The 27,468-nt window shown below is 41.7% G+C and overlaps 1 protein-coding gene across 1 annotated transcript; it reads left to right on the top strand.

The window, feature by feature from the left end:
* Positions 1-212: 212 nt before the first annotated feature.
* On the top strand, positions 213-15,931 carry TXNDC9 (thioredoxin domain containing 9). Its single transcript, XM_008008159.3, has 5 exons — positions 213-354; positions 3,315-3,535; positions 6,862-6,980; positions 12,468-12,722; positions 15,160-15,931. The coding sequence occupies exons 2-5, from the start codon at positions 3,347-3,349 to the stop codon at positions 15,275-15,277; spliced, it is 681 nt and encodes a 226-aa protein (XP_008006350.1). The 5' UTR covers positions 213-354; positions 3,315-3,346; the 3' UTR covers positions 15,278-15,931.
* The last annotated feature ends 11,537 nt before the right edge of the window (positions 15,932-27,468 follow it).

The raw sequence follows: 27,468 nt of genomic DNA, 5'->3' as shown, positions 1-27,468 counted from the left end.
GAAGCACGGTCCTGAGAAAGTCCGGCCACGCCAGCCTGCGCACTAAGAAACTGCAACTCCCACCATGCTTTGCGGCCTTCCAGTTCGGCCGTGTACCGGGAGGAAAGCAAGGGTCAGACACCTCCGGTTGCGGGCTGCTGGGCGGGAGGCGCACGCGCAGAACTGTTCGGCAGCCGCCCGCCCGCCCCTTCCTCTGGCGTCCAAGGTGATATCGCGAGAGGTCCGCAGCCAATAGGGAGGCGGATGTGACGGCCGGTTTGCAGCAGCCGGTAGCTACTGCAAGGCAAAAGCCGGAGAGGACCTGTCTTTTGAAACTGCTGCTCTCTCACTTCTCAGACGTCACTGAGAGCTCAGGTGAGGCAGAGGGTAGTGAGAAAAATCCGACCACCACGTCCGCGTGCTGGTGAACTTGTTGCTGCTCCACATCCGGAGCGGAGGAGGGGCGCCGCCCCAGCACCGGTGTCGGGGTCCTGGCGGAGGCTCTTGCGCATGCGCGCCAGGAGGCTTCGAAGTTGAGGCAGCCGGGACTGTGCCTTCCTCTGTCTCCCCGGGCTCAGGGAGTGGCCGGGATGCCACTGGGGAGGTACCTGGGGTTCGGTTAAGGACCAGGCCCCTTGATTGTTTTGGTGGATACCTGTAAGGGTGTCCAGGAAATGACTAGGGAATTTGAGGACGCGCGGTGTCCCGTCCCATCCTTCCTGCGGAGCTGTAAAAAGGAAGAATCAGAGGCTGTGATTTGAAGAATGAAAAGCTAACGGGGGATTGCATCGTCTCTTTACCCCGTTCTGAATGCTCTAACCACCAACACCTACACCCAGAATCGCGCTTCTTAATCTCATCTGTTTCCAGTTATCTCATAAATTCTGGCCTCATCCTATAAAATTGCAGGGATAAGCATTCTCTGTGCTTGTCCCTGGAGCACAGCTTCCAACATGCAATTCAGTATCTTATTTTCTCCTTCCAGCTTCCTCACCGAGGGTCACAGTACTACTGTCATTTTTCTTGGGTGGTAGGGAGTGTGGAAATCTTTGCTGTGTTTGAAATACAGCACCTTTCCAATTTTATAGCACTCACGAGGAGCTTACAATTTGTTTTTTTAAACTCAAATACTTTTGAAACTTAGCAGTGTAGTAATTTGAACGGAAGTTAGGCACGTGTTCATTCAAGGTTAAATACATGTGTATTGAGTACCTGCTGTGTTCTGTGGAGATAAAAAGATGAAATCAAGTGTGCTTTTCAAATGCTTTTCCTGTAAAGAAAAAGGAATCAGAACTGAAGTTTGCAAGAATATTTCTCTTCAGCTCAACGTTGATAGAGGGCCCGTGTGGGTCAGGATCTGTGTCAGAAGCTGAGTGAATGAATTCACAGTTTATTATCAAGTTTGGGGTGCTTCGGTATTATTTGCAAATGTATCACAGTTTATTGACATGCAACAGCCTCCTGCTTTAATAGGCAAATTATAAATCATTTTTGCAGTAATAATCCTGAGATACACATAAAATTGCCCTCTAATTGTTGGTATAAAATTTCTCGTACAAAATACTCCATTGTTTTGAAAATATGTAGTCAGGTGCCACATAAGGACATTTTAGTTTTATGAGATTATAATACTGTATTTATTGTAACTTTTCTGTGTTTAGAGATGTAAATGCCATTATGTTAGAGTTGCCTGCAGTATTCAATACAGTAACATGCTGTACAGATTTGTACTAGGAGTAATAGGCTGTATGGTATAGCCTAGGTGTGTAGCAGGCTGTACCATCTGGGTTTGTGTAAATACAGTCTATAATGTTTGAAACAATATCAGAATCACCTAATGACACATTTCTCAGAATGTATTCCCATTTTTTGTGGGTTTTTTGTTTTGTTTTTTTTTTTTTGAGACAGGGTCTGGCTCTGTTGCCCAGGGTGGAGTGCAAGTGGTGTGACCTCAGCCCACTGCAACCTCCGCCTCCTAGGTTCAAGCTATCCTCCTCCCACCTCAGCCTCCCTAGTAGCTGGGACTACCGGCACACACCACCAGGCCTGGCTAATTTTTCTATTTGTAGTAGCGACAGGGTTTCATCATGTTTCCCAGGCTGGTCTCAAACTCCTGAACTCAAGTGATCTGCCCACCTTGGCCTCCCACAGTGCTGGGATTATGGACGTGAGTCATAGCGCCCAGCCTAGAATGTATTCCCATTGTTAAGTGACGCATGACTCTAACTGAGATAGGTCTTCGTTTCTAATCTGAATGAGTTCTATTTTGAAACTCTTATTTTGTACAGAGGAGTGATGATGGAAAAAAAAAAACAAAACCAAAGTTGTAAAAAGTATTTGGAGTGTTTTACATCAAAGTTAAGAACACTGTCAGTAAATGGAAACCAGTATTAATTTTTGTGGCCTCATAGATTTTTTTTGTTAGGTAATGGGAGAACAGGAATGGACATTAATGCTTAGGGAACACCAGGCACTGTTCTTTACATAAGTGGTAATGAGACGTCTTAGGAGTTAAATGAAACTCATTTGGGCAGCAGCCATGAAAAAGTATGTGTTTTGCTCAGCTCTACTCCGTGTTTCAGTAAGGTTTAATATATATATGTGTAAAACCTTAGTAGGTATACCTTTCTATTGTTCACAGTTGTTTCTGACTTCTCTTACCCATTGATAAAGAACACTGATTATCAGTATATATCACTAGGTATAACTTCACAACTCATTTATCTGTGGTTCGGTGATGGTCTTAAAGACTTGCCTTGGCTTTAGTGTAGTAGAACATATGCTAAATCAGAAGCACCCTGAATTTGCTATAAGTAGTTTTTGAGTGGTGTGACTAGCACCTATTGAAAATTAAATTTAAAAACACATAAAAATTCTTAAGCCCAACATCAGGTGCTTGGATGTCGTTAGAATACTCCATAGAGTAGACATACACGTGCCAGAATTTTTGAAAATGGTAGAGAAGGTCGGGTGCGGTGGCTCACGCCTGTAATCCCAGCACTTTGGGAGGCCGAGGCGGGTGGATCACAAGGTCAGGAGATCGAGACCATCCTGGCTAACACGGTGAAACCTCGTGTCTACTAAAAATACAAAAAAATTAGCCGGGCACGGTGGTGGGCGCCTGTAGTCCCAGCTACTCAGGAGGCTGAGGCAGGAGAATGATGTGATCCTGGGAGGCGGAGCTTGCAGTGAGCCGAGATCACGCCACTGCACTCCAGCCAGGGGGACAGAGCAAGACTCCGTCTCAAAAAAAAAAAAAAAAAAAGAAAATGGTAGAGAAAAGCTTGCTTATTGTTTGCATTTTTAAAAATATAGTTTGTAAATCTTCTCCCCAGCACCCAGGCTGAACTCTGCACCATTCGGAAGAATGGAAGCTGATGCGTCTGTTGACATGTTTTCCAAAGTCCTGGAGAATCAGCTGCTTCAGACAACCAAACTAGTGGAAGAACATTTGGATTCTGAAATTCAAAAACTGGATCAGATGGATGAGGATGAATTGGAACGCCTGAAAGAAAAGAGACTTGAGGCCCTAAGGAAAGCTCAACAGCAGAAACAAGTAACCTCTCTGCCGTGCTTTCTGAAATTGCTATAACAGTATGCGCCTAACAACTTATATATCCATGTGCCATAGTAGTTACATTTCCTTCTTTGTTTTTAGGGTTTTTGGAATTTAGAGTACCTATTACTGTTAAAATTTTGCCCAGAAAAAATATGTTTTAAAGACACATTCAAAATTAGCCCAATCTCTATATTAATCCACAGTTGAGTAAAAAAAAGAGCTGCCCAAGATCGTTTTTCTGAGCTTGGATTTGTTTGGTTGAATGGAGGGCTAGGGAGTCATTGGTTTCCATTTCAGGTAATGTTAAAGCTTATCAAAATTTAGCTGTTTTCAACGCAAACAAGATAAGACAGGTGAGATAAGAGCTATTAAGTCAATTTATGTTGAAAAAATTATTTCAGGCATTTCCAATGAAATATTTAATTATGTGGCATATTCAAAAGAATGCATGCTTTGTAACAAAGAAAGGTGGCCAAGCTCTATCCTCGTTGCCTCTTAGAATGTTTGTGTAGAATAAACACAGAGTTGTAAACTCTGAAACCAACAGATTAAATTCTGTAAATTGAATTTTTTTTTCTTGTTTTTGAGCTGGAGTCTCGCTGTGACACCCTGGCTGGAAGTTGCACCGGACTCACTGCAACTTCCGCTTCCCGGGTTCAAGCAATTCTCCTGCCTCAGCCACCCGAGTAGCTGGGACTACAGGCGCACATCACACGCCCGGCTAATTTCTGTATTTTTAGTAGAGACGGGGTTTCACCATATTGGCCAGACTGCCCTGGAATTTCTGACCTCAAGTAATCCGCCAACCTTAGCCTGCCAGGTTGGTGATGGAATTACAAGCGTGAACCACCGTACCCAGCCAAATTCTGTAAATTGAATTTTGATTAAAACATTTTTCCACTGGGTTACATGGAAGTACATTGTCACCAACTCTGGTTCCTTTTCAGTTGCCTGTGACTTAAACATGAGGCTTAACTTTTCTGAAGAAATAGAGAGTTTTGACCGGGCATGGTGGCTCACATCCGTAATCCCAACACTTTGGGAGGCCAAGGCGGGCAGGCAAGGTTGGGAGTTCAACACCAGCCTGGCCAACATGGTGAAACCCTGTCTCTACTAAAAACACAAAAATTAGCCAGGTGTGGTGGCATGTGCCTATAATCCCAGCTACTCAGGAGGCTGAGACAAGAGAATCTCTTGAACTCGGGAGGTGGAGGTTGCAGTGAGTTGAGATTATGCTACTGCCCTCCAGCCTGGACGATAAAGCAAGACCCAGTTCCTGCACAAAAAAAAAAAAAGAGAAGGAGTTTTGTTTGTATTGCTGTAGCATCACTTTATATGTTTACACCCTCATGTTTAGAAGAGTTGATATGTTTAGAAGAGTTACTACAAAAGGAAATCTTTTATGAATGAGTCCAAATTTTTACATTCTGAGTTTTCTAAAGTAGAGTATGTTATATGACTTTTACATGTACCCTATTTTAGAAAATAGGCTGCTTTTTTCTTTTTTATTTTTTGAGAGGGAGTCTCAGTCTATTGCCCATCCTGCCTTGACCTCCCAAGTAACTGAGATTACAGGTGCCCACCACCATGCCCAGCTAATTTTTGTATTTTACTGGAGACAGGGTTTCACCGTGCTGGTCAGGCTGGTGTCAAACTCTGACCTCAAGTGATCCACCTGCCTCAGCCTCCCAAAGTGCTGGGATTATAGGCATGAGCCACCACACCAGGCCCAATTGGCTCCTTTTCATAGTATAGGGCTGATAATTAGTATCCAGAGGACGGATTATTGGAATTTAAGGTAATATATGTTTAGGTTCTACCACAAACTCGTATTTCATGGTCACATTTAAGTACTAATTGCTAATGTGCAACTACAAATAATTATTTGTAACTAGGATATTTTTGCAGAGAGACTGAATTCACCTGATTCACAGTGATGAACGTACATTAAATCATGTCTTACAGGAACTTCTTTGGCAGTTCAAAACAGTGGTCTGAGTATTTATAATTAAAACCAACTAAGGCAAACCGGCTCTAGGCCTTTCTTTCTTAATGTATAAATCAATTTAAAATGAATTTGTCATCGAGTAATTCAGAAGGTCTTATTTTAGAACTTTCATTGCATTTTAACAGACCTTTTTTATTAAAATGCTTTCTGGAAATAGGCAAGAAACCTAGTGATTTGTGTAGATATTCTTTTTATAAGAGATGATACAGTAATTTTGATTTTCTGATCCATGAGGGTATTGGGGAGATCAGCACTCAATAGGCCTAGGCAAATCTATATTCTCCTGTCAGCCAAGCACCCTCCTCCTGTTAACTAGAGCTGGCGCACCTAGGTAGGGACCAGAACAGAGGGATAAGGTGAGAAATAGAAGTTAGGCAGAGGCTTGGACGGCAGCCACTGAGAGCTGTAACCCCAGCACTTTTGGAGGGCAAGGTGGGAGGATTGCTTAAACCTAGGAGTTTGAGATCAGCCTGGCAATATAGTAAAACACCGTCTCTACCAAAAAAAAAAAAATTAACCAGGCATGGTGTGGCATGTGCCAGTGGTCCCAACTCCATGGGAGACTGACGTAGGAGGATCTCTTGAGCCCAGGAGGTTGAGGCTGCAGTGAGCTATGATCATGCCACCGCCACACTTCATCCTGGGCAACTTTAGTGAGACCCATTCTCAAAAAACAAACCAACAAAAAACTTTTTGGCCGGGCGTGGTGGCTCACGCCTATAATCCCAGCACTTTGGGAAGCCGAGGCAGGCGGATCACAAGGTCAAGAAATCGAGACCATCCTGGCCAACATGGTGAAACTCCGTCTCTACTAAAAATACAAAAATTAGCTGGGCATGGTGGCGCCTGCCTGTAGTCCCAGCTACTTGGGAGGCGGAAGCAGAATTGCTTGAACCCGGGAGGTGGAGGTTGCAGTGAGCCGAGATCGCGCCACGGCACTCCAGCCTGGCGATAGAGTGAAACTGTCTCAAAAAAAAAAAAAAAAAAAAAAGGCATGATCTGTCCGTCTTGGCCTCCCTAAGTGCTGGGATTACAGGCTTGAGCTACCGCGCCTGGCCCACTTAAAATTCTTATCAGCATGACAGTAATTATTTCCCTCCAGTATTGTGATATAGCCACGATATTGGGAACAGGCAGCAGCTGTTGAGATCGTGTTCCTTCAGTCCCTACTTGAAGGAACTAAAAAAAAAGAGTGGTTTTTTTGTTTGTTTTTAAATTCATTACAAAATACGACGGTGATTTGGACACTTAAAATGTCAAGTGGTGCTGAAAGAGAGATTTCACATGTGTCATGTTTTGCTTCTCTCCAAATTAGGAATGGCTTTCTAAAGGACATGGGGAATACAGAGAAATCCCTAGTGAAAGAGACTTTTTTCAAGAAGTCAAGGAGAGTAAAAAAGTGGTTTGCCATTTCTACAGAGACTCCGCATTCAGGTAACTTTGTTTCCATCTGTGACTTTTTCTAAAAAAAACCACAATGAATTGTTTGGATAAAGATACACTGGCTTACTAGAGAAATGAAGAAAACTAAAAGGAAAAACTTCCTAAGTTGTTTCATTGTACTCTCTCATATATTATTTAGTATTAAGCAGGTGGGAGTCCAATGACTCAAGCCTGCAATCCCAGCATTTTGGGAAGCCGAGGGTGGGGGCGGATCACTTGAGGTCAGGAGTTCGAGATCAACCAGGCCAACATGGAGAAACCCTGTCTCTACTAAAACTACAAAATTAGCCGGATGTGGTGGCAGGCACCTGTAGTCCCAGCTACTGGGGAGGCTGAGGTGGGAGAATTGCTTGAACCCGGAGACGGAGGTTGCAGTGAGTAGAGATCGTGACACTGCACTCCAGCTTGGGCGATAGAGTGAGACTCCATCTCAAAAAAAAAAGAAAAAGTAAATCGTTATTTTAAGGAGTAACTTAAAGAACAGTTTCTTGCAAAAGTGTAAATGAATATTACTGAAAGTAAGTATTCCCATATAAACAGCTTATGTTTTTGAATTGTGTTTTCACTAGCTAACTCTAAAAACATAGAAATGTACACTTAAAATTCTTTTTTGAGACGGAGTCTCGCTCTGTCGCCCAGGCTGGAGTGCAGTGGTGAGATCTCAGCTTACTGCAATCTCCACCTCCCAGGTTCAAGCGATTCTCCTGCCTCAGCCTCCCAAGTAGCTGGAACTACAGGCACCTGCCACCACGCCCGACTACTTTTTTGTATTTTTAGTAGAGATGGGGTTTCACTGTGTTAGCTAGAATGGTCTCAATCTCCTGACCTCATGATCCACCCACCTTGGCCTCCCTAAGTGCTGGGATTACAAGCTTGAGCTACCGCGCTCAGCCCACTTAAAATTCTTATCAGCATGACAGTAATTATTTCCCTCTAGTATTGTGATATACCAGTCTTGGCTGGAAGGAGAAGTGATTTTTCTTAGACCACCCTACGTCTCCATATCTCTCTAAGGAGGCTGATCTCTTATAAAATGTTTAATACCTCCCCAAAAAAAGTCTTATCTTAAACCAAAGGACCCAAGCCTTTGTGGGTTTTGGTGCACAGATTTGATTAGTCGCCAACACTTAAAAATTGAGAGATAACCCCTTTAGAAAATACCCACATTCGGAATTTTTCTTTAAAAAAATCAGAAACCTTATTACTAGCATCGCTGGAACTAGAATGGCAGTCATCTGCTGACTGGCACCTGCCCACCCGGGACAGACAAGCACTGTGCTCTAGAGTCTCTGGCACTCACTGTGGTTTTGGCCCTGCTGTCTTTCTCATTTCTGTGGCCTGCCTGCCCCTTTGTCTTCATCTCACAACCCAACAGCTTCGTTGTTAACACCTTTCAAGAACTGATTGCCTGGTATTCATTGACTAAGAGAATAAAAATGAAAGAAAATATTGAGATGGTGAAATCCCTCGTGAGGAACAGTGAGAGAAGGGATTAGGAAAGTAGAAAGGTATCAGAGAAACCTCTGCCCTTGTGGTACACAACCATCTCCCATTGGCACACATTCCTCAAATTGCCAACCTCTGACAAATACGATGAAGTGATATATAAATATACTAGTACGTAAAATATTATTTGTCCACTTGTTTTTTTGTTTTTGAGAGTCTTACACTGTCACCCAGGCTAGAGTGCAATGGCGGGATCTTGGCTCACTGCAACCTCCACCTCCCAGGTTCAAGTGATTCTCCTGCCTCGGCCTCCTGAGTAGCCAGGGCTACAGGAACCCGCCACCATACCCGGCTAATTTTTGTATTTTTAGTAGAGAAGGGGTTTCGCCAGGTTGGCCATGCTGGTTTCAAACTCCTGACCTCAGGTGATCCACCCACCTTGGCCTCCCAAAGTGTTGAGGATTACAGGCATGAGCCACGGCACCCGGCCTCACTTGTGTTTTGTATGTCTTCCCCAACTAGATTGTTGTTTTTGTAGAGGCAGAACATTTGCCTGTATTGTGGCCCACTGTGCTCTGGGATCATAGCCCTAAGGCAACTGTCCGACACATAGTAGTCAAATACGTTTGATCGGTGCATAAACAGTGCACCACCAGGAGTACTCACCTTCAAACAGAACTGAAAAATCACAATCATCCAGTTAACTTTATATATTAGCAAAGTTTCTAGCGCATAGTAGGTAGGATGCTTTCATGTATATTATCCCTAGAACATTCACAATAATCTTCAGAGGCACTTATTATTATTCCTGTATTTCATGTGTGGAAACCAAGATTTGGAGAAATTAAGTGACTCACCTAGTATCACTCAGATACTAAATAATTAAAAAAAAAAAAAGATTTGAACCAACGTCTGGATTTTTTGTTTTGTTTTGTTTTTGAGACAGAGTCTCTCTCTGTCGCCCAGGCTGGAGTACAGTGACAACGATGTTGGCTCACTGCAACCTCTGCCTCCCGGGTTCAAGCGATTCTCCTGCCTCCGCCTCCTGAGTAACTGAGACTACAGGGGCACGCTACCAGACCTGGCTAATTTTTGTAATTTTAGTAGAGATGGGGTTTTACCATATTGGTCAGGCTGGTCTCGAACTCCTGACCTCAGGTGATCCACCGGCCTTGGCCTCCCAAAGTGCTGGGATTACAGGCATGAGCCACCACGCCCGGCTGAACCCATGTTTTAAGCCTATTGCTATTTTTTAAATTTTTGTGGGTAGTAGTAGGTAAATATGGGGTACATGAGAGATTTTAACACAGGCATGAAATGTTCAATAATCACATCAGGGTAAAGGGAGTATCCATCACCTCAAGCTTTTATCCTTTGTGTTATAAACAATCTAAGTATGCTCTTTTAGTTATTTTTAAATGTACATAAAGGCCTATGGCTATTCATACCATGACTGTTGTTTTGGATTTTTAAAAATTGATTGACGGGTTGGGCGCCGTGGCTCATGCCTGTAATCCTAGTACTTTGAGAAGCTGAGGCAGGCGGATCACGAGGTCAGGAGATCGAGGTCATCCTGCCCAACATGATGAAAACTCATCTCTACTAAAGTACAAAAAATTAGCTGGGCCTGGTGGCACGTACCCATAGTCCCAGTTGCACAGGAGGCTGAGGCAGGGGAATTGCTTGAACCTGGGAGGCAGAGGTTGCTCTGAGCCGAGATCACACCACTGCACTCCAGCCTGGCAACAGAGCAAGACTCTGTCTCAAAAAAAATTGATTGACAAATGGTATAATCATAGACTTATTTAAAATAGGTTCGTGGCCGGGTGTGGTGGCTCACACCTGAAATCCCAGCACCTTTGGGAGGCCAAGGCTGGTGGATCACCTGAGGTCAGAAGTTCAAGACCAGCCTGACCAATATGGTGAAACCCTGTCTATTAAAATACAAAAATTAGCCAGGCATGGTGTGGGCGCCTGTAATCCCAGTTTCTCAGGAGGTTGAGACAAGAGAATTACTTGAACCCAGGAGGTGGAGGTTGCAGTGAGCAGAGGTCGTGTCACTGCACTCCAGCCTGGGTGACAGAGCAAGACTCCATCTCAAAAAAAAAAAAAAATACGTTCCTTACTGCAGTTAAAGTGTGGAGTTGATTTATTTACAAATTTTCAGGAACATATTTCTCATATGATGGTTCATTTATCATTTGTTTTGAGCTTTATTTAAAAACCATGGCCGGGCGCGGTGGCTCAAGCCTGTAATCCCAGCACTTTGGGAGGCCGAGTCGGGCGGATCACGAGGTCAGGAGATCGAGACCATCCTGGCTAACATGGTGAAACCCCGTCTCTACTAAAAAATACAAAAAACTAGCCGGGCGAGGTGGCGGGTGCCTGTAATCCCAGCTACTCGGGAGGCTGAGGCAGGAGAATGGCATGAACCCGGGAGGCGGAGCTTGCAGTGAGCTGAGATCCGGCCCTTGCACTCCAGCCCGGGCTACAGAGCGAGACTCTGTCTCAAAAAAAACAAAACAAAAAAAAAAAAAAAACCATTTATTAATTTGTTCTCTTACCATTTTTCACTGAAATCTCATTACTGAACTACATGAGTGACATATGACAAGATACATCCAAGGGAAAAGTGATGAGGCACCAAGGTTACACGTAATTTATGTTAGACCCAAACCTAGTTCAGGAAAAACTACATCAAGTGCACAAAAAGCTTACTGGTAAAAAGAACCATGAAGTATTTTGTGTGATAGTCATCTAAAGAGGTAGTTCTCAAGCTTTGTTTGAGCATAAGAACAGCTGTATGTTTCTCAACTCCACTGCCAGAGAATTTTGATTCATCTGGATATTTTAAAGGCTAATTGCAGGCCGGGTGTGGTGGCTCACGCCTGTAATCCTAGCACTTTGGAGGCTGAGGCAGGTGGATTGCTTGAGATCAGGAGTTCAAGACCAGCCTGGCCAACATGGTGAAACCACATCTCTACTAAAAATACAAAAATTAGCCAGGCATGGTGGTGGGCCTTTGTAATCCCAGCTACTTGGGAGGCTGAGGCAGGAGAATCGATTGAACCCAGGAGGCAGAGGTTACAGTGACCCGAGATCACACCACTGCACTCCAGTCTGGATTACAGACATGAGCCACTGTGCCCAGCCAAGAAAATCTCACTTTTGTTTCCCTCTTCATTGGAAGATGGCTTCCGGGCGTGGTGGCTCACGCCTGTAATCTTAGCGCTTTGGGAGACCGAGGCAGGCGGATTACGAGGTCAGGAGATCAAGACCATCCTGGCTAACATGGTGAAACCCCATCTCTACTAAAAATACAAAAAATTAGCCGAGCGTGGTGGCGGGCGCCTGTAGTCCCAGCTACTCGGGAAGCTGAGGCAGGAGAACGGTGTGAACCCAGGAGGTGGAGCTTGCAGTGAGCTGAGATCGCGCCAGTGCACTCCAGCCTGGGCAACACAGCAAGACTCCCTCAAAAAAAAAAAAAGGTTACTACTGGTATTTTTTAATTCCCTAGAAGCATAATGGCCACATTTATTTAAATATTATTAGTAACCCTTAGTCTTAATGTGCTTCTTACTGACAGAGTTGCGTATTTAGGAGTAAGAAGTTTTTCCTTGGCGATGCCATTCAGTTTTTCTTCGTGACTTCCAAATACGGCACCATGTGTGCATTTCTGACTCTTGTCTCTTCTGAGTTCTGTCAAGTTTCAGTTTGTTCCTTATCCAGTTTCTTGTATGAGAGATAGGACAACTTCCTTTATGACTTAAAGCATATGTTTAATATTTTAAAAGAGAATTAATGCAAATCTGACTTTCTAGAATCTCATAGGCTGTTTTCCCATCTCTTAATCAGGCAACTAACCTCTGATCTGGAAGTGAGGTCATCTGACACAAGTGCAAGTTGGCTGCCATGTTATGAGAGTCAAACAACAGAAAAACTATATAATTAGATTTCCCTTAATGACATTTATTTTGAAAAAAAGCGATCTGTGGTTTTAGCTTATAATTTTCTATGTGTGGTTACTTACAGGTGTAAAATACTAGACAGACATCTGGCTATATTGTCCAAGAAACACCTCGAGACCAAATTTTTGAAGCTGAATGTGGAAAAAGCACCTTTCCTTTGTGAGAGACTGCGTATCAAAGTCATTCCCACACTAGCACTGGTAAAAGACGGGAAAACACAGGATTATGTTGTTGGGTTTACTGACCTAGGAAATACAGATGACTTCACCACAGAAAGTTTAGAATGGAGGCTCGGTTGTTCGGACATTCTTAATTACAGGTAACTTTTAACAAAAGAAGAGATTGATTTTAATTCATATATAGTTGATATTTTTACAGAAGATTTTTGTAATTGTAACATATATGAAATTAGGGCGTTTTGGCTGAGGTGTACAAAGTTTCTCAAAGAAAAGCATATTTCTTGAAGTGTGTATTGTTAGCATGATTTTACAGCAAAATCAAATTTACAGATAGAACTGATTTTATAGGTAAAATTGAGTCTCACAGTACTCCTGACTGTAAAAGTTGTCAGCTTAACATGTGCTGTTGACACTAATCTGGAAACTTAAATTGGCAATCCAGAGTTGACTGTTCCCTAATTTAAGCCAGATTACTCAAATGAATACTGACTTAAGTGATTCTCTTTGATAAAATAAAAATTAAAAGCAGACTGTTACAAAGAAAGTTATATTTTAAAATACTACTTTTTTTTTTTTTTTTTTGAGACAGAGTCTCGCTCTGTCGCCCAGGCTGGAGTGCAGTGGCTGGATCTCAGCTCACTGCAAGCTCCGCCTCCCGGGTTTACACCATTCTCCTGCCTCAGCCTCCCGAGTAGCTGGGACTACAGGCGCCCGCCACCTCGCCCGGCTAGTTTTTTGTATTTTTTTTAGTAGAGACGGGGTTTCGCCATGTTAGCCAGGATGGTCTCGATCTCCTGACCTCGTGATCCGCCCATCTCGGCCTCCCAAAGTGCTGGGATTACAGGCTTGAGCCACCGCGCCCGGCCAAAATACTACATTTTTAACATAGATATTTCTGTTTTACTTATAGAGGCTAATGAATACAAAAAGGTTTCTATGCCTAGCTTACATTACTGGCTATGAAGAACAGTTTTAGTTCGAAAACAATCTAAAATCCAACTTCCATTTCTTTGTCCACTTCTTCAGACAAATAACTTATCTGATTCCACAAATCAGAGCATATCATCTTGTCTTTTTTGCCTTTTTCTTGATTTGCAAAAGTAGCAGGTGAAATTGTGCAATTACCATTCCAGAGTCACGGTGCCTTTCAGGAAGTAAAAGTTTCTCTCCCATTTTTCTCTCTCCCCCATTTCCCTCCCATCTTTTCTCTGATTCTCCTACACATGCCAAAATTATTCCTATGTTGTAGAAATTGATTTCATTTTTCTTAATATTAACATATTAATATTTATTAAAGTTATATATTCCGAAGTAATTTTAAACCTTAAATTGCAGCCGGGTGGGGCACTTCTGTAATCCCAGAAGATTACAAACATTGAGAGGCTGAGGTGGGAGAATTGCTTGAGGCCAGGAGTTTGAGACCAACTTGGGTAGCATGGTGAGATGAGACCTCATCTCCACAAAAAACTAGCAGAAACCACCCCCTGCAGACTAATACAAAGAATCCTCATTGACCCTTTGCCCATATTACCCAATGTTAAGCATGTTATATTTGTTTTCTCATTGTCTTTATAGATACCATGAAGTACTTTGGGAACCATTTGAGTGGAAGCTGTGAATACAGTGTCCCTTTACTCCTAAAGGCTTCCATGTGTATTTTCTAAGAACAGGGACATTTTCTTACATAGCGACAGTACAATTATTAAAATAGGAATTATCGTGTAATTTACAGCTCGTATTTCAAATTTTGTCATTGTCCCAATATTGTCCTTCATACCAAAAATGCAGCACATTTAGTTATTATGTCTCTAGTTCCTGTTGTTATTCTTTGGTCCTTAAGACTGATGTTTTTGAAGAGTACAGACTTTATTTTGGAGAACATCTCCCAGTTTGGGTTTGTCTTATCTTTCCTCAAGATTTGATTCAGATTATCGATTGCTGACAGGTATATTATGGAAGTGATGCATCGTATCAGGTGTGTGATGGCTTCTCTCATTTCTGATGACAACTGAGCACTGTTAACCAAATGTTAATCCATAATTGATGATAAAAAGGAAAATAGGTCTCGTGCAGTGGCTCATACCTATAATCCCAGCACTTTGGGATGCCAAAGCAGAAGGATCGCTTAAGCCTAAGAGTTCAAGACCAGCCTGGGCAATATAGTGAGATGTTATCACTACAAAAAATTTAAAAATTAGCTGAGCACGGTGGCACACACCTGTAGTCCCAGCTACTCAGGAGGCGGAGGTGGGAGGATCACTTGAGCCCAGGAAGTGGAGGTTGCAGTGAGCTGTGATCACACCACTACACTTCAGCCTGGGCCACAGAGTGAGACCCTGTCTCAAAAAGAAAGGAAAATAAAATGGATCTAAAACATTTAGTAGTACAAAATAAGGTTTAAGGCTGTTAACCATCAATATAAGCATTATACCTCTTCCTTAACACCCACTAGCATTTTAAAGAAATTTTATTCTATGTTACAGGAAGGGAGCAAAGAGAGATTTTTGTGCAGTTTAGTATACTAGTACTAAATCATAAAGAATAAAATGCTTTTTTTATCTTTATTTTTATTTTTAGTGGAAATTTAATGGAGCCACCATTTCAGAACCAAAAGAAATTTGGAACAAACTTCACAAAGCTGGAAAAGAAAACTATCCGAGGAAAGAAATATGATTCAGACTCTGATGATGATTAGAGCTCTAATTCTTTGTAAATTGTCCTTTTTTCTGCTTCAGATTTAAATGTGTTTTTTAAATTCTATTAATGTGTGTACATTGGTCATCTAAATACTCATATTCTCAAGTTTGATACAGTTATATCACATCGAAAGGCGTCTTTACTGTTTTCTGTGTGGCCATGATGTTTACGTTGAGGAAAACTTCTCAGTTCTTAAATTATCTGGGAAGGGTCTGGATTCTCTATTTTTGAGATTGACTTTATCACAATATGATTCTTACGTCTTTATACCATTTACAATTGTGTTTTTGATCTACAGAGCTAGAAATTCAAAAACTATTCCAGGACTAATTCTTAATTGGCATTATTTATACAAGAGATCAAGTAACCATTTACTGGCACAGTACTGTACTTGTAAATGAATTATAAACACTCTTCTGGAATATAGTTAACCATTAAAGAACTGCGTATTAATTTTGGACACTGCATGTTGATGTGGAATCAACTGATGCCAGCAGAAAGCTATTTTGATGTGTGAACATACTGCCTTATTTAAAGGGTCCCGATTGCTTGTATTTTAAGACATTCGTTAAAAAGAAATCAGGAAACACTTTTGAAATAACAGCATAAGGAACTTCACTGTCTCTGCTCAATAAAACACCTGTAACTAGAAGTTAATGTGGAAATTGTCATAAAAGCATACATCCAACAAAAACATCTTTTCAAGAAAGTCTTCTAATCTTGGAATAGGGAGTCTGTGGCATTTGAGCCATGACCCCATTCCCTCTCTCCAGTTCCCAATCCCAGACTACAGTTTCTCCTCTGGAAGAGTAGATTACTAGCATGCCTCATTCCCTCAAGCTCTGTGTTGCAGAAGCCCTTTTGCAAGCAAGAGTAGCCAAGAGGTTTGGCGCTCCTTCCTCCACCCAGTCCCCACTTACGGAACAGAAACTCTAACCCAGGAATAGCAGACTGAGAATCCTGGGCCTCAGTTGCTTTTGCCCCAGCTTACTCAGAGGATGAAGGCTCTTTACTCATACGTAGGGTGAAGGTTCCATGCAAGGAGGTGCACTTGGAGGAGACCAGGAGTTATATCACCCCTTTCCCCCTTGTAGACTGTGGGTTTAACTCCTAGAAAAGCAGGCCATTGTCCCCATCCCTAGCTCTGGAGCAGCAGAACAGAGGTTCTGTCCAGTGGAAATGGCAAGTCATAAAAACAGCTCCGGGCTGGGCGTGGTGGCTCACGCCTGTGATCCCAGCACTTTGGGAGGCCAAGGTGGGTGGATCACAAGGTCAAGAGATTGAGACCATCCTGGCTAACTTGGTGAAATCTCATCTCTACTAAAAATATAAAAAATTAGCCGGGTGTGGCGGTGCGTGCCTATAGTCCCAGCTACTCCAGAGGCTGAGGCAGGAGAATCGCTTGAACCTGGGAGGCAGCGGTTGCAGTCAGCCAAAATCACGCCACTGCACTCCAGCCTGGTGACAGAGCGAGACTGTCTTAAAAAAAAAAAAAGGAAGAAAACAGCTCCGTAACACTCCATAAAGGGATTGACTAGAATAGAATGAGGGAAGATGTTGAATTGTAAGGGTGCCACCAAATACGTTGGATCTGGGGAGGGGAGAAATCAAGAGTGGATTGATAGCTCCCTGATGGCAACAAGCAAAAGGGAATGTTAACCAGCTCAACAGGAAGAGCCTGGTATGGTGGCTCATACCTGTAATCCTAGCACTTCGGGAGGCCAAGGCGGGCAGATCACTTGAGGTTAGGAGTTCAAGACCAGCCTGGCCGCCATGCCGAAACCCTGTCTCTACTAAAAATTTAAAAATTAGCCAGGTGTGGTGGCATGTGCCTGTAATTCCAGCTATTCAGGAGGCTGAGGCATGGGAATTGCTTAAACCCAGGAGGCAGAGGTTGTAGTGAGCCAAGATCACATCACTCCACCCCAGCCTGGGTAACGGAGTCAGACCCTGTCTCAAAAAAAGAGAGGCAGCTGTTATTAGCCCTAGGGTTAGAACAAACCCAAGGATACTCTACAGGGCCCTGAATTTAACTGGATTAAACTGTGCGGTGACTTGTGCCCCAGAGCATTGTCAGAAACAATAGAGTGGCCAGGTGTGGTGGCTCATGCCTGTAATTCCAGCACTTTGGGACGCGGAGGCGGGAGGACCACTTGAAGCCAGGAGTACAAGACCAGCCTGGGCAACATAGTGAGACCCTGTCTCTATTAAAAATGGAAAAAAAAAAAAAAAAAAAGAGTGGTTAGCTAGTAAATTAGTGGGTGCTAATAATAGGATGTGGTAACTAAAGAGGTTCTAACTAACTAGAACCTTTCCCAAAAGATCAGGAAAAGGTAAAAGAGAGCCCTATCAAAATCACTGTCCTTGGGGCTAGAGGGAGTAGTCATGGTGACCGCACACGCCCAGACTGTACTCTGATGGGGAACATCAGAGCTTGTATACTTCAGGATAAGTGGACTTACCCAGCCAAGAAACTAAACAAGAAGAAATGTGCTGGAGGGTAGGGGGTAGGGGTTGGAGGGAAATTAGTAGCCCGAGCTGCTATGATACAGTATCTAAAATTTCCAGTCCTCAACAACAAATTACAAGACATGCAGAAGAATAGGAAACTAATCCACACAAGGAGCGAAAAAGCGATCAAAAGAAACAGAGAGAGTCAATAGGTTGGAAGCAGATAAAAACTTCGAAGTATTATTGTAAGTGTGTTCCCAAAAAAACTAAAGGAAACTGCTGGAGGTAAAGGAAGGTATGCTTACAATATTCCATCAGAGAATACCAAAAAAGAAAGGAATTTTAAAGGGCCAAATAGAAATTCTAGAGTTTAAAAGTAAAGTAACTGTAATGAAAACTTCATTAGAGGAGTTCCACAGTAGATGGTGTTCACAGTAGAAAGAATCAGCAAATTATTGGAAGAAATGATGCCTGAAAATCCAATATTTGATGAACACATATCTAAGAAGATCAACAAATTGTAAGATAACATAGATCCATACCAAAACTATAGTAAAAACAATGAAAGAAAAAAATCTTGAAAACAGATAAAAACTACTCATTGTATATAAGAAAACCCATTGGCTCACTCCTGTAATCCCAGCACTTTGGGAGCTTGAGGCAGGAGTGCTTGAGGCCAAGAGTTCAAAACCAGCCTGAGCAATATAGTGAGACCCCATCTCTACAAAAAAAATTTTTTTTAATTAGCCAGGTGTGGTAGCATGTACCTCATAACTACTGGAGAGGCTGAGGCAGGAGGATCACTTGAGCCCAGGAGTTTGAGGCTACAGTAAGCTGTGACTGCACTGCTATACTCCAGCATGGGCAACAGAACAAGACCGTGTCTCTATTTTTTTTTTTTTCAATGTTATTAAGTTTAAAAAAAAGGAAAACTTAAATAAACGCAAAGCTTTATTTTATGAGTCAGAGGACTTGATATTAAGTCTTAAGATTGTAATACTGCCCCTGCCAAGTTAATCTGCAGATTCAACAAATTCAAAAAAACAAAAACCCCCACTCCCAGATACCTTTTTGCAAAAATTGACAAGTTGATCTTCAAATTTATGTGGACCCAGTGTAGCCAGAATAATCTTGAGAAATAACATATTTGGAGTACTCACATACTCTGATATCAAAACTTAGGGCAAAACTACACTTATAAGACAGGCATAAAGATAAGCGAAATAGAATTTCCAGAAATATATCCCTTGTTTATGTAGTCAATTGATGTTTGGCAAAAGTGCCAAGACAATTCAAATGTCAAAGAATAGTCTCTTCAACAAATGGTGTTGGGACAAGTAAATATTGACCACTCCTTTATGCGATATACAAAACTTAAACTCGAAATGTATCAAACACCTAAATATAAGAATTAAAACTATAAAACTCTTAGAGGAAAATCTAACTAAATCTTCACGACTTTGGGTTACACAAAGCCTTCCTGATGTGACATCAAAAGCACAAGTCACAAAAGAAAAAGCAGATGAACATCAAATATAAAAACACTTTTGCTGCAATTGATACCATCAGATTAGAATAGCAGCTCAGAATTGGAAAAATATTTGCAAATCATATATCTGATAAAATGTATCCAGAATGTGTAGGGAAGTCTTTCAACCCAATAAGAAGAATACAAATACCCAATTTTAAAAATGAGTAAAGGGGCCGGGCGTGGTGGCTCACACCTGTAATCCCAGCACTTTGGGAGGCCGAGGCGGACGGATCACAAGATCAGGAGATCGAGACCATCCTGGCTAACACGGTGAAACCCCCGTCTCTACTAAAAATACAAAAAATTAGCTGGGCATGGTGGCGGCTCCTGTAGTCCCAGCTACTCAGGAGGCTGAGGCAGGAGAATGGTGTGAGCCCGGGAGGCGGAGCTTGCAGTGAGCTGAGATGGTGCCACGGCACTCCAGTGGGGGCAGCAGAGCAAGACTCCGTCTCAAAAAAAAAAAATAATAAGTAAAGGATCTGTACATCTTCCCAAAGGAAATGGACAATTGGCCAATAAGTACATGAAAAGATGCTCAAATCGTTAACCATCAGGGAAATGTAAATACAGACCACAATGACATCCCACTTTGTACCAGCTGAGATGATGATCATAAAAAAGGCAGACATTAAGTGTTGACAAGGATGCGTAAAAATTGGAACCCTCATGTATTGTTTTAGGTTTGTAAAGTGCTTCAACCACTTTATAAAAGATTTTGGAAGTCTCAAAAAGTCATACATAATTACTATACAGCCCAATAATTTCACTCTTTTTCTCTTTTCCTTTTTTTTCTTTTTTTTCTTTTTTTTTTTTGAGATGGACTTTTGCTCTGTTGCCCAGGTGGGAGTACAATGGCATGATCTCACTCACTGCAACGTTCGCCTCCCAGGTTCAAGCAGTTCTGCCTCAGCCTCCCAGGTAACTGAGATTACAGTTGTATACCATCACACCCGGCTAATTTTTATGTTTTTAGTAGAGACGGGGTTTCACCATGTTGGCCAGGCTGACCTGGCCAAACTCCTGACCTCAAAGTGATCTGCCCACCTTAGCCTCCCAAAGTGCTGGGATTACAGGCGTGAGCCACTGCGCCCAACTTAATTCCACTCTTAAGTGTATGTTCAAGAGAACTGAAAATGCATGTTCACATAAAAACTTGTACACGAATGTTTATAGCAGCATTATTTTTAACTAAAAATGGAAGCAGACTAAATGTCAATACATAAATATGGCATACCTATACAATGGAATGTTATTGAGCAGTGAAAAGGAGTGTTACATCAGTAGCACATCAGTAGGTTGCTGCAAAAGTAATTGTCATTACTTTTGACCACATGTTGTATATTGATTGATGTCCCACATCTCCCTAAAATGTATAAAACTAAGCTGTGCTCTGACCGCCCTGGGCACATGTCAGGACTTCCTGAGGCTGTGTCACGGACACACATTCTCAGCTTGGCAAAGTAATTGCAGTTACTTTTGCACCAACCTAATACATGCTATAACATGAATAAACCTTAAAACACGCTAAAGGAAAGCCAGTTTCTTTCCAGAAAACGCAGATCTATATAAACAGAAAATAGATTAGTGGTTGCATAGGATGAATATTTTTGGGGGATGGGGAATGGCCAGTCTTGGCTATGGGGTTCTTTTTGGGATGATGAAAATATTCTAAAATTGATTTGGTGATGGTTGCATAACTCTGTGCATATACTAAAAATAATGGAATTCTACACTTTAAAAGGGTGAATTGTATGATATATGAAATAGATCTCAATAAAGTAACAGAAACTGTGAAGGAGAAATAAAAATAAGTCAAATAAGACAACAGGACAGTATGAAAAAGAGTACTGACAGAGTTTAGGAAAGAATTTTTTAAATTTTAGAAATTCATGAATGAAGACTAAAAAGTAAGCAACACAGGAGAAAATAGACACAACCAAGAGAGATTAAAGGGTTAAATACAGGGCTTGGTGTGGTGGCTCACGCCAATAATTCCTGGAACTTTGGGAGGTCAAGGCAGGCAGATCACTTGAGGCCAGGAGTTCAAGACCAGCCTGGCCAACATGACGAAACCCTGTCTCTACTAAAAATTAAAAAATTATCTGCGCATGGTGATGTGCACCTATAATCCCAGCTACTCAAGTGGCTGAGGCATTAGAATCACTTGAACCCAGGAGGCGGAGGTTGCAGTGAGCTGAGATCATGCCACTGCACCCCAGCCTGGGCGACAGAGTGTGATCCTATCTCAAAAAATAATAATAATAATAAAGTGTTAAATATAGAACCTAAGGAAAGAAGATTCATCATAGCAGGAGTCCCTGTAAGAGAATACCAAAACAACTGAACAGAAAATACTCTGAACCCAGAAAATCTGAGACAGGTCTCAGTGAATTTAGAAAGTTTATTTTGCCGGATTTTCTACGTTGTAGGGAGATGTGACATCAATCAGTATATGTAAGAAGTATATTAGCTCCATCTAGAAAGGTGGAGACAACTCAAAGCAAAGCCCTGCCCCCCAAGCCTCCCAGGGGCTTCCAGGTCACAGGTAGGTGAGAGACAGATGGTTGCATTCTTTTGAGTTTCTGATAAGGCTTTCCAAAGGAGGTAATCAGAATATACGTCTGTCTCTGTGGGCAGAGGGATGACCTTAAATAGAATGGGAGGCTGATTTGCTGCCCTGAGTGGTTCCCAGCTTCAAGAAGCCCAAATTATTTTCCTTTCACATTTCCCCCTTTTTCTTTTTAAAAATCTTTTGGAGAAGGCATTTTACAAGAAAATGAGTCTCTGGGTCAGGCACGGTGGCTCACACCTGTCATCCTAGCACTTTGGGAGGCCAAGACGGGTGTATCACGAGGTCATGAGTTCAAGACCAGCCTGACCAACATGGTGAAACCCTGTCTCTACTAAAAATACAAAAAAAAAAAAAAAAAATTAGCCAGGCATGATGGTGGGTGCCTGTAATCTCAGCTAATCAGGAGGCTGAAGCAGGAGAATTGCTTGAAGCCGGGAGGTGGAGGTTGCAGTGAGCCGAGATCGCGCCACTGCACTCCAGCCTGGGCAACAGTGCGAGACTCTGTCTCAAAAAAAAAAAAAAGAGAGAAAACGACTCTCTGGTCTCAGGTTTCATCTGATCTCTCATGGGTAGGACAGTATATTCCAAGATGGGTAGGTCTCAAAAGCTCATTTTTAGCAGGTTATGCGTCTCATGTCCTATTAAGAGCAAATAGGGGGAGGAAGGGAGAAAAACAACAAACAAAAGAACATTCCTGGAAAAATCAGTATAGGCCACATTACTCTGAAGTCCATATGTCAGTAGGCAGGTATGAAAGTAGCTTATGTATGTACATAGGTTGCTGTTATTTTCTTCTGAAGTTTTAAGTTGTCTGGCTTCAGTTTGTAGGGTTTTAAGAAAGTACAGCTTAGTTTTCAGTGACTCCAAATTAGGAAAAATTGAGAAAAGAAAGAAGGAAAAAAAAATTGAAAACATTATTTTGAAGACTTGTAGCCAAGAAAAATTAGAATTCAGTCCAAACCATAGAAAATAATAAAAATTGAAAAAAACATTAGGCAAGACTAGAATTTAACAACAGGTTTACTATAGTTTTGAAATATAATTGTTTTTCTTGCTCCAGTTTCCCATTTTTACTAAAGACAAATCATGGAGGACTGGTTTGCTTTATTCTACTTGGCCTAATTATTTGTATACAGTGCAGCAAGAATAATTATTTTTTACATAGGCTTTTTAATTGACTTTGACAGAACTTTGTTCCATAGGAGGAATCTCAGATAAGACTTTTTTAAAGCAGAGCCCAGCTATGGATTTGTGCCATCAAATACCTATGAGTTGGGTGAATTTCCTCTCCTCTTGAGGTTCCAAGTTAAACCTGGAGCTTCTGTGCCTATCAGAAAGTGACATTCTTTACTTACACAGGTCAGAAACTCTGCACAGGGACTGTATACACAAAATATGAGGCCAGTTTTTTTAAGGGCTTTATTGGTTACATAAGTCAAGTTTGATTTCTTAAAGGAAAGCATACCATTCCAGTCGAAGACTTGGTAAAATAACCAATTTCTCCAATTGCGTCCTGTTACAAATGAAAACAGATTCTTACTGCACTTATGCAAATAACTGTATTGCCATAAGTTGAGAAAACTCACAAATAGTTTCCAAATTCTGGAGAAATCAGGTAGAGGGAAACAAATATGCTCCAGATTTTGTTAATAGGAGTATACGAAATTTTAAAAAGCTGTCACTAGCTCAAAAGAAAAGATTTAAGACTCTGAAAAACAAAACAAAGGATCAGCAAACATTTTAAGCAAAAGTAAAAAGATTGTTTTAGTTCATGCAGTTAATTCCTGTTCTGCTTGATACTCATGAACATTTTACCTCTCCATGAGTCCTCACAGTTTTCCTCTATTCTGATGTCACAATCTCCAAAGTTATCAGAAACCTGCATTTAAGAGCACCTGTTGGAGTTTTATTGCTGATTATTAAACCACCTTCTAAAGAGGACCAAAACAAGACAATTGTCCACGGATGAAAAAAAAAGTTTTAAGGCAGCCATAGTCAAAAGACACAATTGACAAATTTGTTACCTCTCTGGCACATGATAATTTTAACATAACAATTATGATTATTAGTGATAATATACACTAAGTTGTATCAGAATTACAGGAGTTTCCCATAATTTTGGAACACATACCAATCACATACTTATAAAAATACAGCCCAAATAAAACCAAACACCGTTTCATATTTGACAATGCTTCCTGTATAATTTTTATACCATATAAGCCAAATTATGTCATTTTTAGACTTTAGGAAACCTAATATCTTAAAGGGTTAATTGGGTTAAAATATATATAATTTATAATTTGATTTTGGAAAATTTGTCAAACATAAAAGGTTTAAAACACTTGATATCACAAAATAGAATTGCAGGTCATTGTAGAGTCATTTATTTAACTAAAGTGATAATTCAAGGATTTCAAAAGAAGCAAAAGTCTTCATTATTTGAGAGAGGGTCAGACTTATAAAAACAGCATGAAGCCAATTACATTTGTTTTTTAAAATTTTGTGAACAATCTATAAAATTTTTTTTTTTTTTTTTTTGAGACGGAGTCTTGCTCTGTAGCCCGGGCTGGAGTGCAGTGGCCGGTTCTCAGCTCACTGCAAGCTCCGCCTCCCGGGTTCACGCCATTCTCCTGCCTCAGCCTCCCGAGTAGCTGGGACTACAGGCGCCCGCCACCTCGCCCGGCTAGTTTTTTGTATTTTTAGTAGAGACGGGGTTTCACCGTGTTAGCCAGGATGGTCTCGATCTCCTGACCTCGTGATCCGCCCGTCTCGGCCTCCCTAAGTGCTGGGATTACAGGCTTGAGCCACCGCGCCCGGCCACAATCTATAAAATTTAATCTTGATTGTAAAATGTAATTTCCATAAGCCTTCTATAGCCTTTATTAAAGTGTTGGATAAAGCTTCAAGAAAACCTTGTTAATCTGATATCCATCCATGTACTGGTTTTGCATCCATGTGCCTTTGACATTAATGATTAATTTACAGAGAAACTGAACTTTATCTTTCAAAATTGTCCCTTACAATCTTATGCACCCACCTCTTTCATGATAGTGCCTGGGCCTTGAGGAGTTGAATGGCTTTAATTTCTGGCCCTGTGTCTTGGGAATGCAGTTTATTTTGATTGGTATCTTCTGCGGGGGCTTGAAGATGAAGCTTGAATTGCTGTCAGTGTTTAAGATTTAGCAGGAATTGGTGTCCTTTTTAGACTTGAGTTAAAGCCCTGTGACTCAATGTCGCAAGGACTTTCAAAACACACACAGGAAGATACATGGATGTAAAACTTAATTTAAAAAATTTTTATCTCAGTTTTTTCCCCTAAGCAAACCCAAATTTAAAAATAATATGACAACTTGATTATATAAAAGTTTTTTTTATATATATATAAATCCTTTTATTGTGATTTACACCAACTGTTATGACATGCTTGGACTTTCTGGTTTATCCTGAACATCCCTCCTTTTTTTTTGTTTTTTGTTTTGTTTTGTTTTTTTGAGACAGAGTCTCGCTCTGTAGCCCAGGCTGGAGTGCAGTGGCATGATCTCGGCTCACTGCAACCTCTGCCTCCCGGTTCCCGGTTCAAGCAATTCTCCTGCCTTAGCCTCCCAAGCAGCTGGGATTACAGGTGCAAACTGCCACACCCGGCTAGTTTTTGTATTTTTAGTAGAGACGGGGTTTCACCATGTTGGCCAGGCTGGTCTCGAACTCCTGACCTCAGATGATCTGCCCACCTCAGCCTCCGGGCCACCACACCTAGCCTTGGTTGGCAGTTTTTGTCATTAATTACACCATTATTTTTTTTCTGATTATGAAAGCAATAAGGCATACAAAGTCAATAATTAAGGAAATATGAAATATGAAAAATAAGAATGTTCTCTAGTCTCATCTCTCACAGATAACCTCTTTCAAGATTGATGCATTTTCTCCCAAAATTTTGTTTTCTAGACATACACTAACATTTGTCTTTGTTAAGTGGGGTCACTGAGTACATTTTGCAACTTGTTTTTTTCCCCATTTACCTGTACAGCCTGCATATTTTCTTATGTCATCACGGTGGTGCTGCCTCTCTCTTTAATTAATGCAAAGTGTTCTATTGTGCAGATGGTACACGTGAAACAAAATTTTTTTTTTCTTTTGAGACAGAGTCTCTCTGTAGCCCAGGCTGGAGTGCAGTGGTGTGATCTCAGCTCACTGCAACCTCTGCCTCCTGGGTTCAAGTGATTCTTCTGCCTCAGCCTCCTGAGCAGCTGGGATAACAGTCATGTGCCACCATGCCCAGGTAATTTTTTGTATTTTTAGTACACATGGAGTTTCACCATGTTGGCCAGGTTGGTCTCAAACCCCTGACCTCAGGTGATCCGCCCACCTCAGCCTCCCAAAGTGCTGGGATTATAGGTGTGAGCCACTGCGCATGGCAAACATATTTCTTAATCAGGCAAAGGTGAAGGAGGAAAGCCTCTGGACTTCTGTTTCTTTTTCTTTTTTTTTTTTTTTTTGAGACGGAGTCTCGCTCTGTCGCCCAGGCTGGAGTGCAGTGGCACAATCTCGGCTCACTGCAAGCTCCGCCTCCCGGGTTTACACCATCCTCCTGCCTCAGCCTCCCGAGTAGCTGGGACTACAGGTGCCCGCCACCTCCCCCAGCTAGTTTTTTGTATTTTTTAGTACAGACGGGGTTTCACCGTGTTAGCCAGGATGGATGTTTTGTATTTTTAGTAGAGACAGGGTTTCACCGTGTTAGCCAGGATGCTCTTGATCTCCTGACCTCGTGATCCACCCACCTCGGCCTCCCACAGTGCTGGGATTACAGGCGTGAGCCACCACACCCGGCCTGGACTTCTGTTTCTTTTCAACATGCCTCAAAGCCCTTATTTTAAGAAATACCCTGTTTCTTCAGCTCTACAAGAAAGAAAATTTGGACTGCTATGGACCAGCAAGCTTAACTATGGTTTTTGGGGTTTTTTTAACCTCTTCCACAAAGCAGGAGGAAGTCAGATCTCTAAATGAGATCTTAGGGTATAAACATGAAAAATCTTCATCAAAGTACTAGGCTGTGTGGGTTCAAAATATGTAAAGCACACATTACAGATTATGAAATAGCCTTAAGAACTGTCTTCAGTTTTTAATTGTATGATAAAAACACATTACTGAATACATCATTCCCACTGAGAAGTCCAAGGCTGGGAATGAAATTTCTCCAGTACTTCCCATTTCAAAGTGTCTTGTTTCAAGTAAAAACAAATTTTTTTTTTTTTTTTTTTTTTGAGACAAAGTCTTGCTCTGTCGCCCAGGCTGGAGTGCAGTGGTGTGATCTTGGCTCACTGCAACCTCCACCTCCCGGGTTCGAGCGATTCTCCTCCCTCAGCCTCCCAAGTAGCTGGGAGTACAAGTGTGTACCACCACGCCTGGCTAATTTTTCATATTTTTAGTAGAGACGGGGTTTCACTATATTTGCCAGGCTGGTCTTGAACTCCTGCTCTCAAGTGATCCACCCACCTCAGCCTCCCAAAGTGCCAAGTAAAATATTTTATTGGGAAAATGTCCACAGAATAAGGGGTGTGAGCATGGTCAGCGGGGAGTGGTTGAAGAGGTGAGGGGGAACCAGGCTCTTCCTGCTATTTCTTTACTAGTGCTGACC

The sequence above is a fragment of the Chlorocebus sabaeus genome, chromosome 14, assembly GCF_047675955.1.
Source record: "Chlorocebus sabaeus isolate Y175 chromosome 14, mChlSab1.0.hap1, whole genome shotgun sequence".
NCBI lineage: Eukaryota > Metazoa > Chordata > Mammalia > Primates > Cercopithecidae > Chlorocebus > Chlorocebus sabaeus.
This window is presented reverse-complemented; position numbering and strand designations above follow the sequence as displayed.

Bases quoted from the DNA above. Each gene is read 5' to 3' on its own strand.
- TXNDC9 (XM_008008159.3), top strand. From the start codon at position 3,347: ATGGAAGCTGATGCGTCTGTTGACATGTTTTCCAAAGTCCTGGAGAAT. The intron at 3,536-6,861 runs GTAACCTCTCTG...TCTCCAAATTAG, and splicing joins AAGCTCAACAGCAGAAACAA to GAATGGCTTTCTAAAGGACA. The intron at 6,981-12,467 runs GTAACTTTGTTT...GGTTACTTACAG, and splicing joins TACAGAGACTCCGCATTCAG to GTGTAAAATACTAGACAGAC.